Genomic DNA, 18,352 nt, shown 5'->3' on the forward strand with positions numbered 1-18,352 from the left:
ATAATATACGTTGCAAATGGAAGCATCTAAAGGAAAAAATGAGACTATGGCTGATCTAGCAAAACGTCTAATTTGTCAAATAATGACCCTGACTTCCAATGTATTAAACGCATGTACCAATGACCTTTAGTTTTAGGGGGTAACAGTAGCTGCCACTTACAGAGCACCGACTGTGAAACTTACATTATGGCCTTTCATCCTCACAATGACCCTGAGAAATGGGACTGTCGACGTCAGTTTATGGCTGAGGAAAGCAAGATACGGAGAAATTAAGGACTGACTGTGGCCATAAAGATAAATAACACTGGCCGGGCCTCTGAACCACTGCTGTGCCTTCAGTATGAGATTACGGAGAGAAAGCCTCACTTTCAGAACACTAACTCACGTGACCAGAGAAGATCAAACTTCTCTGTGTGGGGGCCCACACATACAACATCTCTAAGGGAACCAGGAAGACACCACGGTTTCAAAAATTATTGCTCCTCAACTAACTCTTACCTACTTTTAATTTAACCTCAAATCAAGCTTTGACTTCAGATCCTTCCAAAAATCCAAGTGGTATCAATTTTACATAAGGGCTAAGACATAAAAAAGCTGTAGGAAATGGATCTCCAGGAAGAATTATCAAGACATTGGGAATCCCACCCCAGCAGTGCACCATGCATTATAAATGCTAAACTACACCCCAGATACTGCGGAAATAAATGCAATTCTTGTGCTTTGAGTGATATGCTGGTAACACTGATCATCTTAAGCCAAGTTCTATATTAGTCAAGTTCTACTTTAAAAAAAAAGAATGGGATAATGCTAATAAAGTTTAAAATTAAAAAACAATACATGATACAATACAAGATAAAATTCACCTATATATCTTCAAGGGATTTCTTTTTAACCTAAAAAAAGATCTCCTGGTTTAGATCACCCAAGAACTTGGTCTTTAAACATCTCTAATTAGGTATCTGAGTTATTGCAGGAATAAGCACCAGTCCCAGTATGGAATGTGAGTCACTTCATCAGAACTGACTATAGAAACATTCACCAAAGCTAATTCAGTAAACACTAGTTCTGTGAGATGCCCTTGACAAAGAGATCCACTGTCGGAGGGAAAAAAAACAAAAAGAAGAAGAAAGGAAAAAAAAAAAAAAAGAAAAAAAAAGAAAAATGTCCAACACATCAAAGGCTCTGAGAAGTCCTGTAATAAAGACAGCCAACATCTATGAAAATTATTTGATACTTTTATCTCATAACAACCATTAGTATTCCAAGGAACTGACTTGGAGAAATTATGAAACTTATTTGACCCTTTTATCTCATAACAACTGTTAGTATTCCAAGGAACTCACTTGGAGAAATCCTAAGCTATTTTTTTTTTAAGTTATTTCTGTCCCTGTGAGAAAATAAAGTGAATCACCTTCACATAGTTAACATCCATGAATAGCCAACAGTGATCAATCAGCAAGTTCTCCTTCCAGTCCCTCTGATCCTACCTGAAATCTATAATGCTTGGATGCAAATTACAGCGTCAAGAAACATATGGATGCTGAAACACCAAACGACATGGGGAAAACATGTTGGTGTGTGAGACTGGAAGGTGAATTTTCTGTCCTGTTAGAATCACTGATTCTGTTTTGCAGTTAAACAACACCTGTTCTGCTCAATTAGTTAAGTTATTCCATCTCCTATAAATCTGTATGGATATTAGTTTTAGTCGACTTAGAAAATTATATTTCTGCCATTAACAAAGATCTGTCAAGTAGCAAATATTTCACTATGTTATTCTGACTTTTAAATATCACATTTTTACATAAAATTAATGCTATTTCTTCAGGTACTTGAAATTTCATATTTTGGACAGCCAAGAATGTGAACTGTGTTCACATTCAGGAAGGAGAAAAAAGGAAAAAAAAAAAAAAAAACTATGGTGAAAATATTCTTTCACCCCTGAAAATCCCTACTGTGTGTCAGATATCACTTCCCAAGTCTGCAATGTGGGAGTTCATGCTTTTGTGGTCAATGGAAGGAACTTAAGAATTTTCAGCCATCTTCCAGTCAAGGATAATAAAAAGGAATTCCCAGTACATATTCTTAAATTCCTTCCACTCTACCAAGCCGCCTCACAAATTTATATTACTAGATCACGCACTGTGGCTAGCAAAGCCATTTCAGGTATAGGCGTCATTTAATTCTCACAATGATCCCATGGTAGACATTAACATTACTTTCACTCCCCAAATCTTTTCTCCTCATACATCATGAGTCAAATTACATCCTAGTTTTGTCCCGGTTGGACCACATGTCAAATTATATGACAAATTACTTTAGAACCTGATCTCTAACAAGAAGGTAGTTCGAGTAATATATATGCTCAATCACCCATCAGACCCACCCTGAGTGCTAAGAAGGATAAAGCAAAATTGAACCCAAGGCAGGAACGCAGTTAAGCCACCACAAGTGAGTTCCGGGAGTCGGACATTAGGATGAGCGTTTTGTTCCTACCCGTAATTCAGCTCACTTTTCCAGCTGACAGCCTTCCCACATTCCCACAGAGAAAACGAGACACATTCCTGGGATCTCTCAGCTAACACGTGCACTGGGGTTTGAATCTGGGTCTCTCTGACCCCAACTTTGTTCTTCGATTTCAAAAAGTGCTTCCGCTTTTCCTTCAATGGCTTCATGACGCAGAAAAAAGATACCAGCGCATTCTTAACTGTTCCTAACTGAAAATAAATGGCTCTGAAATTATTTTGAGAGTGGTAAAAATGTATTTAACTCTTTGCAAATCTAGGCAGTTTTCTACCTAAGAACTGTAAGCCTTTAGTGCAACAGGTTGCTGGGATGGTCCACTGCGGACGGGTGTTCGGCTGCAAAGGTAAATACGCTTCGAGTTCATTTTTCTACAGTTAATACATAAAAATAGATTTTCACTGGTAGGTTTAAGTAGAGCTGCAAAAGGATAAATCTCTCATGTGGAGTAACCCATGGTAGTATCTGGAGTTCTAGTGTAAGTAGGTAAATTATGCAATTCTAACTTGCTTTGGTCTGCTACGAGACGTCGCGGAAGCATCAGCCATACATTTTATTTACTCACTACAGGTCAGTAAGGATGACCGCTAAGGGTATTTAACACACACAGTGGACACGAGAGTTGTGTTGAGTGCTTTACATGCATTTTATCATTGAGCCCTTACGGCAACCAGATAAAATAAACATGGAGATTATTTCCATATTATGGAAATAACTCAGATAGGGCAACTGCAAGTCAGAGATATAGAATAACTTCCTGGGTTATATAGTTAGTAATTGGCTTTGGGGCTTGGCCATCTGACCCCAAAGCTTGCACAGGTAGTGAGCCACGACACTGTATTAGGCACTTAATGATGTGCAAAGACCCGTGGTGGGTGCCTGGGGGAGCGAAGGATGCGTGTGAACGTGCAGATGATGTGAAACGGCACCGTCCACAATGAAGGCCCTCTGTGAAAGCAGTCATGTCTATTTCCAACATGATTCCCACTACACACTTCCATCCCCTCTGACAGTTGTATTGATTTTAAAGGAAAAAAATCAATGTATCCATATAAGATCTATGAATAATCCTTTGTAATGGAGTGAGGAAATACTGCTACAGGCTGAAGTGTGCTCCCTTCCCCCCACACCCCCCACACCTACGTTCATGTGTTGAATCCCTAACTGCCCACTAGAGTGTGACTGCATTTGAGGATAAAGTCTTTAAAGAGGTAATTATATTAAAATGAGGTCAGTGGGATGGGCCCTAAGCCAATCTGACTGGAGTTCCTGTAAGAAGAGGAGATTAGGATCCAGAGGGAGGACCCTGTGTAGACAGAGGGGAAAGACGGCCATGTGTACAAGCCAGAGAGAGAGGCTTACGAAGAAACCAAGGCTGCCAACAGCTGACCTCACACTCCTCACCTCCAGAATTAGGAGAAAAGAAATTAATGTTGTTTAAGCTGCTCAGCGTTTTGGTACTTTCTTATGGCAGCTAGAGACACTTGCACAGACACCAGGCACACTTGTCCTTGTGGTAAGTCTAGCTGGGCAAGACGAAGGAAGACTAGACTGAAAAGCAGTCCTCTTGACAAGGGAATGTCGTAGGAAAGTTCCCAGTACCTTACTGCATCAAGTCCTTATTTCAAAAGAGAAACATCTGTTTGAGATGATAGGTACTCTTTTCATTTAGAGTAATGGTAATTCATAGACTTGGTTAAACCCAGGAATCCCTGGGAGATTTAAAGAAAATTTTGATGCTTGAGCCCCACAGCAGACATTTGGATTTCATTGATCTGGGAGTGGCCTGGCCATGGAGCTTTTAAATACTCCCCAAGTGTTTCTCATTTCTCTATATTAGAACCAAACTTTGATAACCCTGGCTTGGGGAGCGGTTCACTGTGCAGAGTTAACTTAAGAAATGAATATCAGACATATCCACAAGGTGGCATATTATTGCATTTGAAAGAATTAAAAATTGAGAAATGTTTCTAAAATGCAACTCGGGACCATTGCACATAGAACAGATTGGCTATTGATGGAAGTCACACCAGATAGGAGCAAGTCTTCTGGAAGGACCTGAGGTCTAGCTAACTCACGGTACTAGTCCTGTCTTCAGCGAGGGGGTCCTCTCTGGCCACAGTGACGATGCTCTTAACTGCCATGTCTTTCACCCTCTCTTAGCCTGTGACAGAATGGTGGCCACCCCCTCTCTCTCCCCAGTTCTTCAGGGGCCCTTTGAACTCTTTGGCAGTAGATACTAAGAGAGATGCTAGCTATTATTAATAAAAAAAAATCTTTAGTCAGTCACACACATGTTCAGTTTACTGTATTTTACACATGGATATATATATATGGATATATATATATATATATCCATATATATATATACACACACACACACACACACACTGAATAACGTAGGCATTGCTCAAATGCTCAAATTTAGTTGTTATTAAGACACATACCAACCCCTTCTCAAATTTGGGAATTTATACCAACATCCCAGAAAAGATTTAGCCTTTCTGTGATTGCTTATTTAAAGAAAGTAGAAAGCTTTTAACCATTTGAGAAGATACTCCATACTTTAATGGTAGCTTTAAAACTCTTCCCTTGTTCACTACTGAATGGCCAGGAGGTTGAGGGGTGGGGGAAAAAGACAAAAGAGTTTTAAAGGCAAATATCTACCAAGGGAACCTTTCCTTACCCTCCTCAGCATCCTGATATTTCTGCTACCAAGTCTCTGACTAGTTATATAAAGGTTTTCGTTTCCAAGGAAACCACTGACATCTATGGAATTTAATGAACATGAAAAAGGAACTATGCCATATAATTTACATCTGGAGATAATGTGACTGGCTGTCAAAACCATTACACACACATTGATAATTCTGTGAATTTTTAGCCCTACTTATCTCCATTTTGTAAAGATATAAATAAACATATTTATGGAAACAAAATGACAAAAAAAAAAAAAAACCCTCAAAAATTAAAAAAACCCTAAACAGCTAATGCACCATGTCAAGTACATTAAGAAATAGTTGGAACCAAGATTATGGGCCAAAGGTAAATCTCCTTAGCAATTGAGTGAAAAAGAGAGAAATCTTTATTTTGTTATATAAAGGGGTTTCTTATCCTTTCCAAAACCTCAAATATCTACATCAAATTTTATGACTGCGGCTTCACACAATGGTGAAATCTGTACAAAGTCAGGGAAATAGCTTAGAATCATCAAAAGGGGACAATAAATAAAGCACTCATTTCAACTTCCAGGCCTCATGGATGATTCATTGAAACTACTGTTGTGTAACATCCAAATAACAGCTCATTACGAGATTTATCCATTGACATCCAGAATCTATAATGAGCTACTTAAGATTTGACAACCCTTAAATAAGTAGTCTATTTTGAATATTAGCAGGGAATGCTGGTGACACAGGAAAACATTTAAAGTGTATAGAAAATGGTATCTTCAGTAAAATTACAAGTCTGCAAAAGTGAAAAAAAAAAAGTCTCGAAGGAAATTCCACCATTCTACCCAAATGACGATTCTGTCCTTCTTGAAATACTTTTAAAAAAAATTTTTTTGGGGGGAAGGAGGTAATTAGGTTTATTTATTTTTAGGGGAGGTACTGGGGATTGAACCCAGGGCCTCATGCATGCTAAGCATGCTCTCTACCACTTGAGCTAGACTCTCTCCCCTGGAATACTTTTTTAAGCATCCAGGATATGCTCTCTTCTGATTCTCCTCCCTCCTCACTGGCTGTTCCTACACAGTTTCTTTTTTTTTTTTTTTTTTTTAATTCTGGTAAAATTGATCATTTGCATGACTGTCAAGTGTTACAGTTTAGTGACATTAAGTAAATTTACATTGTTGAGTTGCGCCATGTTACCACCATTCATTTCCAGAACTTTTCATCTTCTCGAACTGAAACTGTATCCATTAAATAGTAACTCCTCATCGCCCCTCCCCTCAGCACCTGGAAACTGCCATTCTCCTTTTGGCTCTATTCTAGGGGCCTCAAAGAGGTGGGATCACACACTATTTTGTCCTTTTGTGTCTGGCTTTCTTCATTAGCACACTTTCTTCATGGTTTATTCACGTCATAGCCCATGTTCAAATTTCACTCCTTTTTAAGGCTGAATACTATTCCATTGAATGTAATAGTACATTCTGTATATCCCTTCATCGACTGATGGACATTTGGGATGTCTCCACCTTTTGGCTATTGTGAGTAACGCTACCAAGGACATTGGTGCCCAACTTATCTTTGAGGTCCCTGCTTTCTATTCTTTTGGGGGAATAAACCAGTCTCAGTCTCTTTTACTGGTTCCTCCTCATCCCCTCTGAGTCTAAATGCTGGAGAGTTCAGGATTTAGACCCCAGACCTTCCGTTTATACCTACATTCCTTAGGAGACCTCATTTGGCTTTGAGCTTTAAAATAATCAATAACTCCATGGCCAACAGTTCCCCTGACCTCCAGATCTGTACATCCAAATATGATATCAGGTAGAAAGAAGTCTAACCGGCGTGTCACACTTTAAATATCCAAAAGCCAAAAGGAATTTTTCTGTTTACATATGCTTCTTCCTTCTCCTTTCCAGACATGGCAACTCACTTCTCCCACTTTCCCGGCTCAAAACGCTGAGTCGTTCTTGAATCCCTTTTTCTCCTCGTACCTCACACCCAATGCACTGACAAGCCCTGTGGTTCCCCCTTTAAAACATAATCAGATTCTGAGTTTTTCTACATGTTTTGGTCAAACTCATCAACACTGCCCAGGATGTTTCCAACAGCCATTTAGTTGGTCTCGCTGCTCCCTCCTCTGTCCTCTATGTTCTACTCTCAACACTGTGCCCAGGAATGCTCTAAAAAGTGAGCCCAGACCTTTGCCACTCAACTGCTCAGAACATTCAGATCCCTTCTCCTGTCTCTCAGAGGAAAAGCCAAAAATCATGAGCACAGCCTACAAAGCCCAAATGTGGTCCCCAGACACCTCTCTGACTTCTTCCTTTCTGTCCTGCACTCCACTGCAGCCACCCTGGCCTCCTGGCTGGTCCTCAAATATGTCAAGCTTATTCCTACCTCAGGGCCTTTGCTCTTGCTGTGTCCACTGCCTGGAATGCTTCTCCTTCCCTCAATTCTTATACGACCTAATCTTGTCAAGAGAGTGTACTCCACTACGGCTCGACAAAACAGCAAGCATCTCTATCATTCATGGTCTACGGTCTCCTGTCCTGCAAGATTTGTCTTAGTGGGACTTCTCTGTCATCTGTGTCCCCCATCAGAGGGGTGCTGGGGGGAGCCTGCTCACAGGGCTAACGACTGTGGGACACATTGCTCTCCTGCTCTCAGTGATGTCAGGGTGTGGTTTGAAACCCACCAGGTTGAGGACATTCACCCCAAAGAAACCAGGAAACACAACAAAGGGATTGCCTTCCTTCCTTCCTCTCTCTCTCTTTGTTTTTTTTTTTTTTTTTTGAAAGCCAGTTTACTACCACCACCTGTTCCCACTCCTAAAAAGACTGTTACATGAGAGCAGAGTTGTTTGTCTTTTTTATTCGTTGCTATTTTCCCAGTGCTCAGAACAGTGCCTACCTGGCAGAAATGGGCACTCAACGTCCATTTGTCAAATCAATAATGAATCTTAAAAGCCATCATTTTTATATAAGGATTAGGAAAACAAAACTTGACCAGTTTTTTTTAATTTAGTTTTACTCTAATCTACCTTACGTGACTGTGGTGATGTTACATACAGGTTTCCTCCGCCACCGAAAAGTAGAGGGTTCCTGTGAAACTTCTCATAAGCCAAAATGGCATGAAGCGAAGAAGCAATTACCTTAGGACACATCTCGCTAAGGGATGCACAAAACACATCAAGATAAAGCACAGATGCTCACAGACACGATGCAGAGCTCTGGCGCCTGGAGGCTGAGAAGCTGAGGACAGTTCCCGGGGAAGGTGCCTGGCAGCACCCGTCTCGAGATTCAGGGTGCGCCCTGCCTCTATGAGGGGTCTGCTGCAAACAGGTGCTGAACGTTATTTTTGCTTTTTGCCTTTTATCATAAAACCGAAAATCCTCTCCAGATTTTGTTGCATTTAGCTAAAACGGTATGAGCGTAGGTCTTAACGTAAAAACAAAGTGGTATAAAGCTAAATTTCGAAAAGCGGGGGATACCAGTACCGCCTAGAATTTGACTGTAACCCAGATATTTACAATGTATCTGTCCTCAAAGTAACATCACACATCTGAAATACACTACCCTTTACTGATAGAAGGAACTGGCTAACAGTTAAGCAAGAGAAGTCGTTTTCTTTGCACAAAACACAATTTGAAAGTACAACCAGAGAAATACTTTTCAGTGATATTGTTGTATGCATTTGGAGAGCTGAATACGGTTACTTAGCACATAGTCTTCTCGTACTAAAACCTGGGAGAGCCTCTGGAACTGTGGACTTGCTCCCCCTGGAGTCCAAAGCAATTCTCGAAATGCTTTCAAAAAGCCACACGCAAAATTTCACAGACCTCTTTGTTACTTTCTTTTCTTTTTGTTGGCGTAACACCTTACCTTGGTTAGAATGTGCCCTGACTATTTTGTTTTGTTTTGTTTTAAGTTCATCTGGTTTGCTATGACCAAGGTAATAAGTTTTAGGATACATAAACTTGCTGGACATGAGTTTTATAATCTGTAAGATGGAGTGCCTTGGCTTGATGAACTTCCCTTAAAAGTTGAAATCAAGAGTTTACAGAGCTTAACACAGCTCATATCAGGTGTTCTCCCCACACCCATTTCATAGATGAGGAAATAGAAGCACAGATAGAAAGAAGACCTTCCTTAAGCTCGTTAATAGCAGACCTGGCACCCAAACCCCCATCTCCACTTTTCTAGTCCCATATACTTCTCAGTACTCCCAAGGATGGAATACTTCCTAAGAATTCTGAAGATAAATATTAAAAAAAGAAACTATCTTTTACACAGCATTTCTGAAACCTTTCTGATATAGCCCATGGTAAAAAAAAAAAAAAAAATACATCTTACGTTGTGTTCCAGAACATACACTCACATATGTGAAAAAAGTTTCACAAAACAACTTGCTCTGGATAAGACACTGATATTTTTCATGCTAGTCAGGCCTCTTTCATTTTGTTAATCCTGCACCATGAACAGGTCAGGATCCACAGTGATAAACAGGTTTTTTTTACAGCACAGATCTGTTTGAAATGAAGATCCAGAAAGTAGGTGCATACAGCACAGACAAGATGTATATAACACGGCATCTTGCTCTTCCCACGTGCCTCATGAATGAGGCAGGGAGGAAGAAAGGAAACATAAATACATTTAGATCTCAAAGGATCAGATTTTTTTTTTTTATCCTAGTTTTTACACTTGGATAAAGATCTCCCAATTTCTCTCCAGTGAGAAATTTCAAAACTGTTAACTTGAACAAAAGCTACGTACAGAAAAGCGGATGTGAAATTGTAGGCATTGCGTTGGAAATCGACATTTAAAATTCATTAACAGGGCAACACATAGAAGCGCTTCTATTGCCTATAAATGTTACTGCAAATCACAGCAGGCAGGGAAACCAATTCATCTTCACCTTAGATCGTGAGTTTTTATGAGGTGCTGTGAAAAACAAAAATAATCTGAATACACAGATAAATATTTGCGGGGTGCCTGGGTATCTTGATAAATCGGATCTGCTCCACACGTGTCTGCTCTTCCTTTACGGTGTCTAAATCCCTGCAGGAAGACTTCCACCCAATCTGTCTTCATGTTCCGTCGCCTTCTTGTCCTGAGTTCCCAAGCTTTTTCTCACTCCGTCCTGGTCTCTTTGCACTTTGTCATCCTCCACTCTCGGTCCTGCTGCTTCTGTTCTAGCCAATACAATGCTCCCCTCCCCTTCCCTTATATCTCGTTTTCCTCTTCCGGGCCGTACACCTCTTTCTAGGAGATGGTTATGCTGAGGTCATTCTGGAATACTCTGGAGGAAACTAGAATCTCTTTTGGTCCCTGCCACATAGAGCTGCTACAATGTGGGAGGTCTGGAGCTGCCGGGGATGGGAGGCAGAGACGGTCGCCCCAGGGACCCTGAGGATGGAAAAGGAATCCCTTCTGCCACCTTGGAAGCCAGTTTGGTGAAAGGAAGAGGCACCAATTCCCTGGGGACATTTTTTTTTTTGAGTGGTTGAATGAGACTTCACCCAAAACTCAGAAATCCCACTGACTCCTTTAACACATTTCAATCATTTTAAGTAAATTATCTTTTTATTTATCCAGTTCAAGCTGGAATTTTCTTTTGCAACTTAAAGCTTTTTAAATTGATATTAATATTTACTTTCTTCTTGCCTGTCAATCCATGAAGCCCCTTCCAGCCAAGCCCCTGCTCCAATCTCTCTTGAGAACAGAAACTTCTCCAAATTGAGTGAAATGAACCTGACTTCCCACAGATCTGACATGAAATTTTAATAATAATAAACACAAAAATAATGATAATGCCAACAACAGTGACTACCATTTAGCGAGTGCTTCTTATACAGCCGTGGTAAGTTAAGGCAGTGGTGTTCAAATTCTGTGGCAAATTTACTTGTCAAAACCCCTATGTCCACAGCACACAGAGATCAATTAGATTCTTGTACCACTAGAGTCTCTGGGAGTAGAAAGCAAGGATCAGCATTTTGTAAAGCTCTCCAGGTAATTCTATTGCGAATGAAAAACAGTGCAAACCGCATAAGTAAACAAAGGATGCTGAAGCCATCAAGTCATCAGACACTGCTGCCACCACTCCCCACAGTGAGGTCAGGGTGCAGACAAGCCAGCAGCTGAGCCTCTGCAGCCACCCTCAGTGGCGCCCTCTCGGGGGAGACTCAGAATGTGAAAGGACAGGACAGGACACTGGCCCTAGACAGACAGGTCCTTGTCCAACGGGTGATTTCAATCAGCCCAGATATTTGCTCCTTCCCATCCATAGGAAAGTGCTTCATTCTTTAACTCGAGATGCCTGGTTTTCTTTGACAGTAATCTTTTCTGTTCTGACTCCCTGGTCTTTGTTGTAAGACTCCTATATATCCTGGCTCCTCCCCTACCTCTTTGGAGCAGCCCTTCAGAGCGATCTGGGAGGCTGTCATCCTGGGCTAGAAGGGGCTCAAATCCGCAGAAGTGTCCACCAAATAAAACATAACTCTCAGCTTTTAGGCTGTGCATTGATTTCAGTCGACATTATGAACACTTAAATTTGGGAACTCTTCTGCTAAAGCTTCGCCAGTGAACTGTACAATTAACCCTTACAGCAATGGTATGGAGTAGTTGTTCATTTGTTGTTGTTGTTGTCATCATCATCATCATCATCATCATCATCATCATCATCATCACCATCATCATCATCATCACCATCATCATCATCACCATCATCACCATCATCACCATCATCATCATCACCATCATTACCATCACCATGACTACTGAGTCAAAGAGGAAGAAGTCTTAGTGTCAGGAAGTTCACACAGGTAACATGCAACAGAACCTGACTTTGAAAATAATAAAGGAGATTGAGGTTCTTGGACGCCGGCAGGGAACAGGAAGTAAAGAAAGCCAAGAACATGGAGAATCCACGGAGAAACCAAACTTTGGTGGAAAAAAATCAGTAAAAGCCAGAGTACTCTGAGTGTTGAGATCCATCCTCCAAAGAAGCATTTGAGGATCTCATAGTGTTTTATCAGCTGAGCAGAGTACACACTCTGGTTCTGCTCATTTCCCATCATTCAACAGATATTTATCAAACCGTGTTCATAAATGAAACACTTAGCAGATAAGCAGGCAGTAGACTGCAGGAAAGGAGTCGTGACAGAGGAACTGACCAGGACTCCCGAAGCCAGGAGACAAAGACGGTCTGACAGCCTGTGAGCAACTGTCTTTAATCAGTATTGACAATGCAACTTCACGTTAGACCAGTAAACTTGCATTAAAAGACACATTTTATAGCTGTTATCCATACAATTCTTAGAACTAACAGGCTTACACGAAACTTGGCTTCAATGTGGTTGGGAGGAGAAAAAAAATATCCTTTTCTACCCTGAAAGTTGAACACCTTTGAATCATCAACAAAGCATTCATGATGATACGCTTGATACAAAATTGAAGGACCAAACTATTGAAATTCCACTGAATTACCAAGAAATGAATGTAAATAACAGACGGTTTTCAAGTGAGACCCTTCTTGAAACCTTCTTGAAAATAATTCTGATATTCCTTTCTTTTCATTTTCCACATTTCCCTGTAGATCGTTTAACCCTTTCAACAATGAAAGTAGCATTTGGGTGTTTGCTCTGTGACAAAGTTTGCCGGCCACTATTGCACTCTCAGGTATCTGAAGAATAATCAGGCCAGGTGACTTCTTTCTTCCTGTATCTCCACAGTAACAGATCATTTCTGATATCAAAGAAAGTGTTTTGACTTTTAAGGAATAAACAGAAGTTGCAGGTAGATATGCAAATAGAAAATCTAGTTTTATATCAATTATGGAAGGAGGCTCCTGTACTTCCTTATTTGCCAATAGTTTCTCTGTGCTACCAAAAAAGTCTTTAAAGTACTAAATACAATGAAGCATAGTTTCCGACTATGATGGCAAGCCAACACATCTTGCTACTATATGCTACCAAGTGTTCTAAATTTTAAAAATGTATGTGTGTACTTTATTCAACCTTTTAAAATGATCTTCAAAAACTAATTAGACTTCAAACACTGCTTTGAATATTTCTTTGGTAAGTTCTTCCAACCCAAGCGAATTGACAGTCCACGTAACTGAACCCAAAGCTAGCTGGTGTTCCCTGGGAACATTTGCAGAAAGAAGATTTGACACCCTCTGGCTTCATGGATGGAATGATTCCAATCCCAAAGCATTTGAACTAAAGGATCTTGTTTATCTAAAAGGTTAGTCCATGTATGCTTACGAGGCTTAAGGAATTTTTCAAATACTATCAAGCACATTTTAACTATTTAAAATTACCGAGTAACGTTGGCATTGTTATTTTTTTTATCAAACAAAAAAATAAGCTTAGAGGGCATGAAGCAAACCCTGTGTCCAACTGCCTTTATATTTGTTCATTATTTCCATCTTTTAACAAAACAGAAGTGTTTGGGGTATACCGGTTTCTGGAAGGACTGGCTGTTTCATTGTGTTTTACAACATCTATAACAGAGAAATTTTTTAACTGGGGCAACTAATTGAGACCATGGCACAGCTCAGTAATCAAGGCAGCATCTGGTGTGTGCACAATGCCCCACTTCCTACCTTGGGAGCCTTGGCGTGTTTCCCACATCTGGCATCTTTGACAAGGCTGAGGTCTAACAGCTCCGTCTCCTGGAAGGCAAACATGCGAAACCGTTAAGCATCCACACAGATCTCTTCTCTTTGCTTTCCATCATTGACATCCCTTGAAAAAAAATACTATTATCTTGAGACTTGCCTGAAGAAACTGCTCTGTGGTTGGGATAATTTTTCTTTTACATGCACTGCTTATCAATTGAGTTGAAATGGAAACAAAAAGATAGCTAACAGCTAATTCTCAGCTTAATGTTTTATAATATATATAAAACATTTTGAAAGTATAGCATGTGTGGTTTGGGACCCCAGTCTATCCTACAGACCATTCCTAAGTCAGGATGAATCAGGCCTTCCTGTTTCCGTGTTGAAAAATAATCCTGAGAGTCACTCTGAGTGTAGGCGAGGATATGTGAGGGGGGTGGGGCTTAGGGGGGAAAGGGGAAGAAGACACTTCTGTCAGCTCACAGCACAGTCAGCTCACTTGGCCCAGGTAAAGAGATGCATCTGCCTCCCCTAATCCTACCCCTAGACTTTTACATACATACCTTATGCCTTAATCTTTTCATTTATTCATGATATATTATTGAATGCCTATAACAGGCAGGTTCCTCTAGGGTACCAGACACATATGGCAGCTTCTCTGGATGAACTTGCTAGCAAACAGGAGAGTGAAGAAATGTTCATAAGACAAAGGAGAGTGTGTTCATGCCAGTTGTAAAGTTAGCTACAGATGACTGGATAAAGAAGTCATAGTATATACACACACACACACACACACACACACACACACATATACACTGGAATATTACTCAGCCATAAAAAAGAATAACATAACGCCACCTACAGCAACATGGATGGGCCTGGAGATTGTCCTATTAAGTGAAGTAAGCCAGAAAGAGAAAGAAAAAGACCATATGATAACACTTCTATGTGGAATCTAAAAAGAAAAACAAAAAAGGACACAAATGATCTTATTTACAAAACAGAGACAGACTCACAGACATAGAAAACAAACTTATGGTTACCAGGTGGGTGGAGGGATAAATTGGGAGTTTGGGATTTGTGGATACTAACTACTATATATAAAATAGATAAACAACAAAGTCCTACTGTACAGCACAAGGAACTATATTCAATACCTTGTAATAGCCTATAATGAAAAAGAACATGAAAAGAAATGTGTGTGTGTATATATGTATGTGTGTGCATATATATGTATAAACAAATCACTATGCTGTACACAAGAAATTAACACAACATTGTAAGTCGACTATACTTCAATTAAAAAAAAAGTTAACTGCTATGGGGGATCAACAGAGAAAAGATAATTTTTCCCCTAGAGGTTCAGAAAAGAGTCCGTGGAGGAGTCATGGTGCACAGGTAAGAGACGTACGGGAGTAGGGGGTTCACCCAGCTGGAGGACACAACATGAGCAAATCTTCAGACAAGAAAGGACCAGAGGTTTGGGCAGAAGCTTGAGGTAGTCATGGTCCTTACTAAGATGCTCGGAGCAGGAGAACAGTGCATGGGCGGCAGGTGTGGAGGAGAAGGGGGATAAGGACACAGCCTGCAATGAGGGAGGGCGCAGAGAAGGCACAGTGGCTGTAGGGAAGGGGGTTCACATGGGCATGGGAAATACTCAGAATTCCATCGCTGGGGCACACAACATATGAAGAAAAGTCACACAGGATGACACCAGAAAGAAATTTGGGTGACAGAATGGAAACCCTGAGAAATCCGGGTAAGGACATAGAGCCACGAAGTTTGTGACATGCATGTCACCAAATTACACAGTGGACCCTATCACCAGCCAGATGGGACTGTGGTGCAATGAGTCGAGTCATCTTAAAGCGACTCCAGCCATCCAGCCTGCTTTCTAGAGCCAGGTTATTCTTTTTTATGGATGCAGGCACCTGAGCCTCTTCTCCCAGCAGGAGGCACTGCATCCCAGTTCAGCCGCTCCCCGACCTTCTGGGCAGGAGTGGGTGTAGTTTCTCACAGGCCCCAACATCTGCAAGGACTAGCACCCAGGGTTCCCAAAAAATTCCTTCAAACTCCAAATCTTTGGTGAAAAATGGTCTGATGATTTTCCTGAGCCGAAGGTTGATCTCATGATTGCAGGATGGTCAGGGTCACAGAGGAGATGAAGTCTCTCCAATGGGCTGCAAATCACCCAGCAGGTCTGACCGGAAACTGGGCCCCGCACCTCTCTATGGGCCAAAGGGAGGACAGAAAACAGTACCTTCTCTTCCTTTGTTCCCCCTGGCCCCAAAAGTTTGCTTTCCCTCTTTTTAGTAAATTCCTTAGGCCATCCCCTATTGTATGTGATTCTGAGGAAATCTTCCCAAACCCTGGGATGTGCTGGGCAGCAGGCCAGCAAGGACCTTGCGGAACAGAGTGACTGGTAGCACGGTTCCCCGAAGGTCACACCACCCACGACATTGAAGGTCACCTTGTGAGGGTATCAACTGCTGGACTCAAGGTGTCACTTGGGCAAATGCATACAAAGAGCCAGAGGCGAGGAGGTGGAGAATCTGGACCAGGTTTCTTCATCTCCATGGCAACGGCAGCCAAAATGGTTCTTGGAAGAGGAGAAACAGGAAGACAAGCAAGCTTGAAGAAGCTTAGTCTAGAAGACCAGAACCGAGCAGAGCGCTGAGAGACAGGAGGCCAAATGAAGGCAGAGATTTTAGGAATAAAGGTGAGAGTGATGATTCAGAGGTAGAATTAACTACAGAGAAGAGAGGAGGCACAAACAGCTTTGTCTTCCTTGCTGGGACCTAGAAATTCAGGCAAAACGATAGTGCATTTTGGAGATGCTGGCTGGGGGGTTTATTCGAGTGGAAATGCCAGTCATTAATTCACTCGAGCATTATTTATTGAATGCCGCATGGTGTCAGGTACAGGCTAGGTACTGAGGAATGATACCGAAAAATACAAAGAGAAGCTCACACACAAAGCCAATCACCACACTCGCTGGGAGACAATTCAAAGTGCACTGCAGACGTGGGCTGCAAAGGGCTATGGCACCTCTGTAGCCAAGACACAAGGATGAGAGGGAGTTTGCCAGCCTTATACTTCCGTGTGTTTGGAGGGGAGGGTTCCAGGGAGAGGAAACAGCAGATGCAAATGCCCAGAGGCAGGAGGTGTCTGCAGAAAACACATCACTCTGGACACACAGCAGAAGTGCATGGAGAACTTTCAGTCACTTGCCGACTTAATAGTGGTTACTTGCAGATCCTCTTTACAACTATTCATGAAACACTGACACTTATGTTTGATGTACTTTTCCATAAATGTTGCATGACGTTTCATATAGATGTAGAACAAAAAAATCACACATCCGCACACATTACACTTACCTAATTTTATAACAACATTTTCTATTCAAGGTAATCCCTCCCCCAGTTGAATAAACAATAGACTTAAACTTTACTTATTTGTTTTTACACACACAGCCAGAATTGAGCTCACAAAGAACTAGACCCCAGCAGGCATCACATACAGACTCTAACATTACAGATAATGAACGCGGTTTTCCACTTTCAGCTCAAGAGGAAACGTTCATTTCCCAAATCGCAGAGGGACAGTTAATGCCACCTGCCCTAGGGATGCACCCTCCTAACACGGCAACTGAGAAGCCTCTCTCGAGCGCGTGTAAAATCGTGCGTGCAGGAAAACCGCCGCAGGGCACCATGGACGGGGGTAATGTGGCATGGGCAAGAGCCAGGTGGAAATCTGCCCATGGACTCATTTGGCTGGAAAGCCATGACTAAAACAGCATCTCCCACTTCTATTAACAAGCAACAGCCCCCTCTTTGGGATTTAACTACATCTTAATTTCTCTTCCACTAAAAAGAAAATGAGGAACCCAATGCACAGGACCACAGAAATGGTACTTGTGTCATTAAAACTTTTTCTAGGTTAATTTTCTTGTGTTAATAGTTTTAACAACCCACTTTCACGATTAGAAAACAGTGAAATGGTCCTTTTCTCAGTTCATTTAAGACCCACTGTTTTCCAGGTTTATGGAAGTCACTATTCCTTTACTCTTTTCCTTCAGAGATGGAGGCCACATGATTTTTAAGAAGAAAACCTGGGTTTGGGTAAGGGCTTGAAAATTAACTAGTCATATGTTCGAATCATTTGAGCATCAGTTTTATCATCTGTGAGAAGGGTCTGATAATACCTTCTATACCAGCGCTTCTCAAAGCCTGCATTAGAGTCACCTAGAACACTCGTTAAGGCACCGTTTGGCTGAGCACCACCCGTCAGAGTCTCTGGTTGAGCAGAACTGGGACAAGCCTGAGAATCTGCATCCCTAACAAGCTCTCAGGTGACACTGCTGCTGCTGGTCCATGGACCGTCCTCTGAAAAGCACTGAGATATACTGATTCATAGGGTTGCTCTTATCAGGCTTTTTAGGCAAACGTGCATTGATACACTACATATAGGTTAGATTATGTTGTATGAAGAATTTAAAACTGTCATTTCTTTATAAATAAAAATGTTATGCCTACTGA

At 41.2% G+C, this 18,352-nt stretch overlaps 1 protein-coding gene across 8 annotated transcripts in view; it reads right to left on the bottom strand.

The window, feature by feature from the left end:
- PLCB1 (phospholipase C beta 1) overlaps window positions 1–18,352 on the bottom strand; it is a 648,142-nt gene that overhangs the window by 416,318 nt on the left and 213,472 nt on the right. For all 8 annotated transcript variants that reach the window (XR_012500533.1, XM_074346936.1, XM_074346933.1 and 5 more), the window contains one exon: window positions 13,797–13,865. Coding sequence is in view for 5 of the 8 variants with exons in the window: in XM_074346936.1 (XP_074203037.1) it covers window positions 13,797–13,865 (69 nt within the window). In the remaining 3 variants the exon portion in view is untranslated. The remainder of the gene's footprint in view (window positions 1–13,796; window positions 13,866–18,352) is intronic.

The sequence above is a fragment of the Camelus bactrianus genome, chromosome 19 (assembly GCF_048773025.1).
Source record: "Camelus bactrianus isolate YW-2024 breed Bactrian camel chromosome 19, ASM4877302v1, whole genome shotgun sequence".
NCBI lineage: Eukaryota > Metazoa > Chordata > Mammalia > Artiodactyla > Camelidae > Camelus > Camelus bactrianus.